The sequence below is a fragment of the Simochromis diagramma genome, unplaced genomic scaffold (genome assembly GCF_900408965.1).
Source record: "Simochromis diagramma unplaced genomic scaffold, fSimDia1.1 OVJJ01000361.1, whole genome shotgun sequence".
In the NCBI taxonomy this organism is placed as follows: domain Eukaryota; kingdom Metazoa; phylum Chordata; class Actinopteri; order Cichliformes; family Cichlidae; genus Simochromis; species Simochromis diagramma.
In genome coordinates this window covers 10,084,092-10,094,734 of record NW_024386860.1, presented here as the reverse complement: position 1 = coordinate 10,094,734, position 10,643 = coordinate 10,084,092, and the positions used below count along the sequence as shown (strand labels likewise).

The 10,643-nt window shown below is 40.7% G+C and overlaps 1 protein-coding gene across 3 annotated transcripts; it reads left to right on the top strand.

Annotated features, from left to right (window-relative positions):
- Window positions 1-107: 107 nt before the first annotated feature.
- dhdds (dehydrodolichyl diphosphate synthase) lies at window positions 108-10,420 on the top strand. 3 transcript variants are annotated; one of them, XM_040030419.1, is made up of 9 exons: window positions 108-231; window positions 621-690; window positions 3,015-3,131; window positions 3,227-3,369; window positions 4,539-4,655; window positions 4,749-4,850; window positions 4,963-5,077; window positions 7,249-7,356; window positions 9,255-10,420. In XM_040030419.1, exons 2-9 carry the CDS (start codon window positions 628-630, stop codon window positions 9,495-9,497), a joined length of 1,008 nt encoding a protein of 335 aa, XP_039886353.1. In that variant the 5' UTR covers window positions 108-231; window positions 621-627; the 3' UTR covers window positions 9,498-10,420. The 3 variants fall into 3 exon arrangements, with proteins under 3 accessions (XP_039886353.1, XP_039886352.1, XP_039886355.1); XM_040030418.1 differs by lacking the exon at window positions 108-231 and adding an exon at window positions 267-511; XM_040030421.1 differs by lacking the exon at window positions 108-231 and having other exon boundaries at window positions 602-690.
- The last annotated feature ends 223 nt before the right edge of the window (window positions 10,421-10,643 follow it).

Genomic DNA, 10,643 nt, shown 5'->3' with positions numbered 1-10,643 from the left:
ACTTGTCATCCCTTAGTTCATATTGTGGTGTTTTTACTTCAGTAAACGTTGAGAAGACCACTTCCCTTTAGTTAAAGAAATCACAGTCAGTCCTTTGATTGAAGCGTAGCGTGCGTCCATCCGCATGATTCAAAAATCTACTAACTGCTGACAGGAAGTCGTCAGCACGCTCATACGTCACTTCACTCCAATACGGAAGAGGTCGTCATCGTTAAGGCTGTGAGTTGGAAGGTATGTGAAATGTGATAAAACGATCGCAGTTTGTGAGTAGAACAGCTCGTGCTTCAGTAGTTTGAATGAATGAAGCACTGTATGTGTTTCCTGGGCAACGAGGGCGCCCGTCAGTCCTTTTCCAGTCTCGCGGCGGTTTAGTTCCCTGCAGGTCTCGTGAGCCGGGCTTGCAGTTAACGGTGAAATCCATAAGTGGCTGCAAATGTAATGCAATATCTTCTAAAAATGGGACGTTAATGTGGGAACCAGATGCCTTCCCTTTCGTGAAAGCTAAAACTTGGTGAAGTTTTTTTTTTCTTCTTCTGGAAGAGGGAGTGTGTGCGGTAGGAGTGCTCTTCGAATTCCCCCCAACCACCTTTTTATAAATAAATCTTTCTGTCTTTCGGCAGCACGGATATGTCGTGGATAAAAGAAGGCGAGCTGTCCCTGCTTGAAAAGATTTCTGCCAATATCCTAAAGGTAAGCTGTACGTTATAAGTTGACTGTCTTTTCCAGCCTCGCTTTTGTCGGTCTTCTGCCTTTCTGTGACTCAAATCAAATCACTTTTATTGTCACATCACATGTGCTGGTACACTGGTACAGCGCATACGAGTGAAATTCTTGTGTGCAGGCTTCACAAGCAACAGAGGTGTGCAAAATATAAGAAAGGGAATCTGAGAATTATAAGAATGCATATATGTATACCAAATATGTGTGCCTTGACAAAAATATCAAGTATGTCATTTCAGAGTATCTGGATGGAAAATGGTGACAAACTGAGCCATTTAGAAAACATCAAACAATTTATTTATTTGTTTGACAAGGTTAAGATTCAGAAAATACCATAAAGAAAGGCTTACAAATAATAATAATAGTTCTTAATTAAATATCTAGGGGCATGAGCTGGTGCTATTGTCTGTAACCCCTGAGGGGGCCACAGGGAATGACTTATTAGTTATCGTTCAAAATGCAAACATATTAGTTGATGGTGATGAGGGGGGTTTTTTAAATCTGGAAATTGCTATTTTATTTAAATTTGAAATGTTTCGAAAAAAAGTTGTACGTGACATTTTTGTGATAAGATATCAGCAGATACAGTGGGGCAAAAAAGTATTTAGTCAGCCACCGATTGTGCAAGTTCCCCCACTTAAAATGATGACAGAGGTCAGTAATTTGCACCAGAGGTACACTTCAACTGTGAGAGACAGAATGTGAAAAAAAAATCCATGAATTCACATGGTAGGATTTGTAAAGAATTTATACGTAAATTAGGGTGGAAAATAAGTATTTGGTCACCTCAAACAAGGAAAATCTCTGGCTCTCACAGACCTGTAACGTCTTCTGTAAGAAGCTTTTCTGTCCCCCACTCGTTACCTGTATGAATGGCACCTGTTTGAACTCATCATCTGTATAAAAGACACCTGTCCACAGCCTCAAACAGTCAGACTCCAAACTCCGCCATGGCCAAGACCAAAGAGCTTTCGAAGGACACCAGGAAAAGTATTGTAGACCTGCACCAGACTGGGAAGAGTGAATCTACAATAGGCAAGCAGCTTGGTGTGAAAAAATCAACTGTGGGAGCAATCATCAGAAAATGGAAGACATACAAGACCACTGATAATCTCCCTCGATCTGGGGCTCCACGCAAGATCTCATCCCGTGGGGTCAAAATGATCATGAGAACGGTGAGCAAAGATCCCAGAACCACACGGGGGGACCTGGTGAATGACCTGCAGAGAGCTGGGACCAAAGTAACAAAGGTCACCATCAGTAACACACTACAACGGCAGGGAGTCAAATCCCGCAGTGCCAGACGTGTTCCGCTGCTGAAGCCAGTGCATGTCCAGGCCCGTCTGAAGTTTGCCAGAGAGCACATGGATGATACAGCAGAGGATTGGGAGAATGTCATGTGGTCAGATGAAACCAAAGTAGAACTTTTTGGTATAAACTCAACTCGTCGTGTTTGGAGGAAGAAGAATACTGAGTTGCATCCCAAGAACACCATACCTACTGTGAAGCATGGGGGTGGAAACATCATGCTATGGGGCTGTTTTTCTGCCAAGGGGACAGGACGACTGATCCGTGTCAAGGACAGAATGAATGGGGCCATGTATCGTGAGATTTTGAGCCAAAACCTCCTTCCATCAGTGAGAACTTTGAAGATGAAACGAGGCTGGGTCTTCCAACATGACAATGATCCAAAACACACCGCCCGGGCAACAAAGGAGTGGCTCCGTAAGAAGCATTTGAAAGTCCTGGAGTGGCCTAGCCAGTCTCCAGACCTCAACCCCATAGAAAATCTGTGGCGGGAGTTGAAAGTCCGTGTTGCTCGGCGACAGCCCCAAAACATCACTGCTCTCGAGAAGATCTGCATGGAGGAATGGGCCAAAATATCAGCTACTGTGTGTGCAAACCTGGTAAGGACCTATAGTAAACGTTTGACCTCTGTTATTGCCAACAAAGGTTATGTTACAAAGTATTGAGTTGTATTTTTGTTATTGACCAAATACTTATTTTCCACCCTAATTTACGAATAAATTCTTTACAAATCCTACCATGTGGATTCATGGATTTTTTTCCACATTCTGTCTCTCACAGTTGAAGTGTAACTCTGGTGCAAATTACTGACCTCTGTCATCATTTTAAGTGGGGGAACTTGCACAATCGGTGGCTGACTAAATACTTTTTTGCCCCACTGTATCTACATAGCATTAGACAGTGTTGGTCTTTTATGGATTACCGTAGATTGCATTAATGCTTTTTCTTCTGCATTTCTTTGGACTCTTTTGACTGTTGTCTTTCAGGCAGGACCCATGCCTAAACATGTGGCCTTCATCATGGATGGTAATCGACGTTTTGCACGTAAGAAAAACATGGAACGGCAGGAAGGACACATGCAGGGCTTCAACAAGCTGGCAGAGGTGAGTTTGGGGGTTTCGGCTACAGGAAACGCATGTCACATGGGCAGAAACAAATTGATGATGTGTGTCAAAATGCTTTGTCTTCTCCACACCAGACACTACGTTGGTGCAAGCATCTGAACATCCCAGAGGTGACGGTGTATGCCTTCAGCATTGAGAACTTCAAGCGCACCGAAGATGAGGTGGATGGTTTGATGGAGCTCGCCAGGCAGAAGTTTGAAAGGCTGCTGGAGGAACAGTGAGTTTCGAGCTGAGTTTTCCACTTTGCTTGTGGTCACAGTTTGTACATCATATGATTCATTGCTTCCTTAAAGTAAAGTTTAGAAAGAGTGACTTGCAGCGCTCAAGCATAAATCTGAAGTTAAAGTAAATGAGGGTCTGTACATGAGAAAACAATTTTAAACCAGTTTTGACGACCTGTTTCCAGCAGAGGCACGAGATCCTTGGAGTTCACCTTTAGGGTGGGCTTGGATGGAAATCTGTTGTTATTTGTTTGTTTGTTTGTTACTTTTGGTTCAGACAGACACAACAACAGTGTTGACACAGAAACATTTACTAATGCAATACATCAGACACTGAGTCAGATACAGTGTGCTAATGGTGGGATGGCCAAGAGGAAGCAAGGGTAAATAGGGAGTCTGTTATTTCCACTGGTCTCTTCAATAGTGCTTACTTTTTCACTGTAGTGCAGTATGTCAAGCTCAGACTAGTCAACTAACGTGGATTCTCTTTTCATTTTACTCTGTGGTCATTGTGGCGCATGTACTATTTATTTATTAAGCAGCTGATGACTGCTGCAGATACATTTTCAAGCTAAAGTGGAGGCCTATTAGTCTGCAAGCCATTTCTCTCTGTTTCCACACAAGTATGAAATATTTTACAGCTGACTTATTTCTTCACTTTGGAGAAATAAAACAAAGAGCTTGTTGACTAATCCATTGCTTAATGTTGCCCTTTAGTCTGTATTTGTTGCACACAAGACTGTGGTATAAGTAGCTCACTTGTTCAAATGCCATGTTTTGCTCCTTTTTTTTTTTTTAATCTGAGTAACCTAAAGAATTTAACACTGTAAAAAAAAAAAAAAAATCGCCTTCTATTGGATGTTGTATTATGTCTATTAAAATTTGGACAAACTTGATTATGAGGCTGCCGGCTTTTTATGATACAAGGTTATTATTTTTCGAACGATTGACATCCTTATGATAAACCACTTTTGCACAGTGCTGGACAGCAGAGTCTTTCAAGTCCACTGTACACACTGAGTACTCAAAATTCTCCGGAGTCTCCTTTGTGTTTTTATGGGTAGAAAATCCAGACAGACAAGTTTCAGGATCCTGAGTAGTCTTTCTGTATATCCTGTTCATCTTCATGCTTTTCCTATAAATGTCTTTTGGTTTTGTTTTGCAGTGAAAATCTAGAGAAACATGGCGTTTGTATCCGAGTGCTGGGCGACTTGAATATGCTGCCACTTGACCTTCAACAGCTTATTGCCAAAGCCGTGTTCACAACCAGGAATCACAATAAGTATGCTTAGTAGCTTGTGTTTTTCATTCATCACTGTGCATGATATCCTGTACATTAGAAGTGACCACAGCACCACAAATTCTTGTTTTGTAGGTGTTTTGTCAATGTGTGTTTTGCCTACACATCAAGATATGAAATCACCAATGCAGTCAGGGAAATGGCATGGGGAGTAGAGCAAGGCCTAATCAAAGGAAGGTAAACGAAACAGCAATGAGTTTATCTTGTCATCCTTTGTTAAATACTCTGTAGAAAGGTGTCCTGGAGAGCCATTGTGTTAACAAGCTGTTTGTGTTTCTGTGACGTGTAGTGATGTGTCGGAGGCATTGCTAAGTGAGTGTCTGTACAGCAATAACTCGCCAAATCCTGATTTGCTCATCCGCACCTCTGGAGAGGTGCGCCTCAGCGACTTCCTTCTTTGGCAGGTGAGAGTGAGATAGGTGTCATCAACAGCTAATAAAGTTCACCATACACAGTCCCAATCAAAAGTTTAATACCACTTGAAAAATGGCAAAAAAATCATGTTTTGCATGGTTGGTTCTTAACAAGGTTCCAAGTAGAGCTTCAATATGCAACAAGAAGAAATGGGAGTGAGACACAACATTTTTTTTGAGCATGCAAATGATTGAAAACAACGCTTAAAATGAAACAGTTGATCAAAAGTTTAGGACCACATGCCTTTAAAAGGCCAAATCTGTGCAAAAATGAGGATTCATTGTCATTTTCTGTGAGGTAGTCACACTGTCGTCACGTTCTGATGGCAAAGGCAAAAAAAACCCTTTCCCTTTTTGAACGTGGTCAAGTTGTTGAACTGCATAAGCAGGGTCTCTCACAGTGCACCATCGCTGCTAAGGTGGGACGCAGTAAGACAGTCATTTGGAATTTCTTAAACGATCCTGAGGGTTATGAAACGCAAAGGTCAAGTGGAAGATGATCCCGATGGTTTCCAACATTACTGCCGTGACAAGAGGTGTTTTGGATGGAAACACTTGCATCAAGCATACCGCAAAAATTTTTTTGCATTAATCAACAATAACGGTGAAGCTACTCATTGCCGAGTTCATATTTGGAACTTTGATTTCTGTTTTGAGGTAGTTTATGTTTTTTGGTTTTGTGTGTGTGTGGGTTTTTGTTTTTTTGAAGGTGTGGTCCTAAACTTGTGATCAGCTGTAAAACAGCCTGTTTCTGTTTAAGCGCTGTTTTCAATTAGTTGCATGCTTAAAAAAAAATGTTTTGTCTCACTCCCATTTCTTCTCGTTGTATGTTGAAGCTCTACTTGGAACCTTGTTAAGATCCAACCATGCAAAATATGATATTTTAGCCATTTTTCAAATGGTCTTAAACTTTTGATTGGGACCGCATTTTCCCACAAATCTCATCTTCATTTAGACTGATTCTCTCCTATTGATCTCTAAGCAACTCTAACACTTACATCATATAAACTATCCAATCTCCCCTCAGCTCTTCAGTGAGGTGTTGTTGTTATAATTCATTTTAAAATTTTAAATATGATCAATTTATTTGGCTCCATACCACAGGGCTCTAAGGTGACTGCAGTTACTTACTACCTGTAAAGCATTCACTTGATCCAAATGTTTTAGCCACTTACAGGCCAACCTGGCCTTTATTTCAAATGCTCAAGAGTTCTTACAAATTAGTCATTTGCAATAATTTGCATAGGAATTGTTTGTTTGAACAATTCCAGTCAGGATGTCCCTAATTTGAGAATGTTGCAATATAAAGCCCATTGAAATGACTTTTGTTGCCAGCTGGTGCTGCATATATAAACTTGAATTGATTTACCCTTGAAGATAGGGCTGTTTTTCTATGAAACTATGAAAACAGCAAAGTAGGATTTCGATTTATGCTTGGTTGAGTCTTTAGGGATCATGATGATTTAGGAGCAGGGTTTTTCCTGGCTCCAAACGAAAATCTGAATACTGCTCAAGTATTGAGATGTACTACTTTATTTAATTTCTGACCTTTTAATAAACATGTGTGTTTTATTCCAACCCCTTTTATTGCAGGAAAGGGCTTGATGAGTAATGTTTTTTTTGTGAATTAAGAACAGAGTAACACTGGTGGTTGGACTTGTTTTGCAGGATGTATTGGTCATTGATAATGTTAACCTTCAAAGCTGTCTGTGAAAATAATCCAGCAAAACTGTCTGATGCCAAAAGAAACCAATCTGTGATGAGTGTTTCATTGTATGAGTACAGTTACAGTTTATATTTAATTCACTATCAGTGTTTTTATCTAGTGACCATCAGGGGATGGTAAGTACTTGGGTTTTACAAGAAAAAAAAAATAGTCTTGAACAGCTGAAACAGACTCCGAGAGAATTCTTTGTATCTCCTCTGACTTATCTTTCTATATATATCTTTAGTGATTTATTTGCACGTAAGATTTTCTTTCTACATTCCTTAAAGCCTGTGACAAGTCTCCCTTCCAGTTTGGGGGTGCAATCACTGAAAGACAGTATTAACCTAATGACTGTGTTACAGCACAAATTGTAAAAGCTTTATTTTGTTCTTCCAGTTTTTTCTCAGATACCCTGTAAACTTGTATTGGTTTTTCGTGTGTGCTCTTTCTGCAGACCTCTCACTCCTGCCTAGTATTTCAGTCCGTTCTGTGGCCAGAGTACTCATTCTGGAACCTGTGTGAAGCCATTCTGCAGTATCAATTAAATCACAAATCCATCCAGGTAAGGATAATACTGAGACAGAATTAGGGTTTACTCACACTGTGTGAGCCACGCGGTGTGTCCGAGCGCGTTTGACAAGAGTCATCACTCATGTTAGGTTAAGTAACTAGTTCAGGTTCACTCATGGAATTTCAGTCTTTTCCCAATTAAAGCTATCTCCGTGAAAATCTGCATTTAGTGATGAATCTATAATGTGAGGGAACCCTGAGTCACAGCTTCCAAGAACTGCCCCAGTTAAACAAACAAATGTGCACTCCCAGAGTGATTTTCAAAAGCATGTGTGCACGTAAGAAAGAGGGAACGAACATGAGAAAGGAGTTTATTTGTTTAGACCAGGGATGTCAAACTCATTTTACATTGTGGGCCACATACAGCCCACTTTGATCCGAAGTAGGCTAGATCAGTGAAACTCACTATAAGAAAAAAAGAAGTGCAGTCTCAACAGTATGTGTCAGTTTTTCGTGTTTAGTTTGAATACTCCATAGATTTTTGTCCCCAGAGTTGGAAGGGCTGTGTAGAGTGAGGCAGTCGAAGAATACGGTGTGTTTTTGGGGTCATCATGTTTGTTATTTTTGGCCTTCTTTATTTCCTTGCTGGGAAGGATCTAAATGTGACTAAAGGTCCTGTATAACTAGAATAATATTATTTAGAAGCAGCACAAAAATGTACTTTCAGATGTCTAATATAACTGAACCATACCGCTCTTTTGGTTTTGAACCTAATTGGACTTAGCTGTTTGGGTACTACTGTAGTTATGACCCCTGTCACCCACTGTCGGCCATGCTCTGCTTTTCATTAATGTGATGGCAGCTGACTGTGTCAGCTCCATGTTGCACCCTGGTCGCTGTTATGACTGACTCAAAGGCCGCAGCAAAGAAGAATATCCATCCATCCATTCGCTTCCGCTTATCCTTTTTCAGGGTCGCGGGGGGCGCTGGAGCCTATCCCAGCTGTCATAGGGCGAGAGGCGGGGTACACCCTGGACAGGTCGCCAGTCTGTCGCAGGGCCAACATACAGGGACAGACAACCATTCGCACTCACTTTCATTCGCACATTCACACCTAGTAACAATTTGGGTTATCCAATTAACCTATCCCCACTAAGTGCATGTCTTTGGACGGTGGGAGGAAGCCGGAGTACCCGGAGGGAACCCACGCAAACACGGGGAGAACATGCAAACTCCACACAGAAAGACCCCGGCCTGATGTTGGAATTGAACTCAGGACCTTCTTGCTGTGCGGCAACAGTGCTAACCACCGTGCCACCGTGCAGCCAAAAAGAAGAATAAAGAGAACAAATATTTATTTAACTTAATAGGAATAAATGTGTCAGTATCAGTGGCTTAAAGAGGTGTATGGACTTGTTGGCAAATATGTTCAAGTATAAGTGCAAAGACAGGGAAGCAAGTGAGACACGGGGCATGGATACGGTGCATGATTATGACTGCATGTCTTCCCTGCATTTTTGTGAGTTCTTTGGAACAGCACTTCCAGCTGCTCCCCCCCACCCCAAAGGGATCACTACAATTGAAAGATCCCCATGTTTGATTTGGCACAGAGGTTGCAATTTTTCTGATGAAACCCTCCATTTATCAGAGCTTTTGGACAAGCACTATGAGTATACTAGATTGTGACACGCTGGCACTTGGTTAGTTGTTTTGGAGAATCATAAGCAGCAATAAGCAGCTGTGTTATGCATCCCATATCTGAAAAGGCTTATGTTTTGGCTGGGTGAGTTGCAGGTTCATCACTTGAAAATGTTAACCTAGCAATTAATGTAGATCAGTGTTACTTTGTGAAACAAAGTGTTGTTAAACAGGCAGAGAAAGATTAAAGTAACTCCTGTATCTATGTATATATTTAAATGTATGTCTAATTTGGTGTGTTTGTTATTACAGAAAGCTAGAGACCTCCATCGAGAGCATCAGGCTCTGCAGCAGCTAGAAGCAGATCGTGCTTGTGTAGCAGAGCTCTTGCAGCATCACAGCAATGGAAAGCCCGTCGATAGCCAGAGAAGACAAGAGGCGCTACTACACTACACTTCCTGCCGGGAAGAACGAGTTCGAGACTTCCTAGAAGCACTGAAGCACAAAAGAGACTCTTTCTTTTCTGACTTATGCAGTGAATCCTTGTTGGCCTAAGAATACATAGAAGAACAAATCCTCTGAAGCGGGGACGAAGCCTCTCCTATATCCTCTTCCCAAAAGGGCTTCTGTGGAAAAGGGAAGAGCAAGCAGTAACTGGGAGCGGTTTTATTTTGTTGCTGATTCATATAAGAGGGCAGTTTTACCCCTATGGGGCTGTAGAATAATCCTGCTATTTATGATTGTAGATTTAAAAACTCTAATAGGTGGAAATGACTGGTCAAGATGTAGTTAAATCATCGTATAAACTGTCAGTTAAATGCATGCCGTTGAACGGAAGGTCATTTTATGTGAGTGAAAGCCACGGATCCTGTGTTTCGGTTCCAAAACATTCGTCCACAGAACTTTTAAATTGTTGTTGAAGCATAAAGTGTTGTTTGTTGACTGTGATTTTGATTACATAACTATATTTTGACCAGCTTTCTGGAACAAAATAAAATGATTACTGTATGTCAGATATGATTAAATGATGTGAAATTCTCTGTTTTGTACTTACATACTACAAGTCTAAGCTTTTGTCTCCATTTTGGCTTCCAAAATATGGTTATCTATTGTCTTAACTTGTGCAGCAAAAAATATGTGTGTGGTCCATGCTGCTGATATATATGGACTCTCAGGGGGAAAACTGGTGATGGTGTTTTATTGGATTAACGAGTCGTTTTTGCAAGTAGATGACTTTCAGCACATAAAACTGTACCTATATAATTTCTGCTGCTACCTGTTGGAAGTATTGAGCCTTAAAGCTTATCAACTAATACGCTATGTATTGCAAAAATTTAAATAACTGCTTGTAATTGCTATTCTGCATCTCAGTTGGTGGTATAACACAAGCAAAGAACCACTTTTACTTTTTTCCAGCTGGATGTTTGTTGGGTTTTGTTTATTTGGGAAAAAATTGAAGAAAAAATGTCCCAATTTTATCCAAGAAGTCCTCAGTCTTTAAATCAAAAACTCAAATGCAAGACATCTCTTCATCAAATCATCATATTTGGATCTTGTCCCTCCAGAGGAAACACTTCTAGGAACCAATTTTATTTAACTTGCATCATCTATACACTGACAGAAGAATTGATAAACTTTGGTAGAACTAGAAACACCATACTATAAACATACTGCCCCACAAAAATATGCTTATATACACAT

What these genes read in the sequence shown, in the direction of transcription:
- dhdds (XM_040030418.1), top strand. Translation starts at nt 297, where the DNA reads ATGAATGAAGCACTGTATGTGTTTCCTGGGCAACGAGGGCGCCCGTCA. An exon ending in GAAAGGCTGCTGGAGGAACA is followed by an intron (nt 3,370 to 4,538) that starts GTGAGTTTCGAG and finishes TTTGTTTTGCAG; the next exon opens with TGAAAATCTAGAGAAACATG. An exon ending in TAAATCACAAATCCATCCAG is followed by an intron (nt 7,357 to 9,254) that starts GTAAGGATAATA and finishes TTGTTATTACAG; the next exon opens with AAAGCTAGAGACCTCCATCG.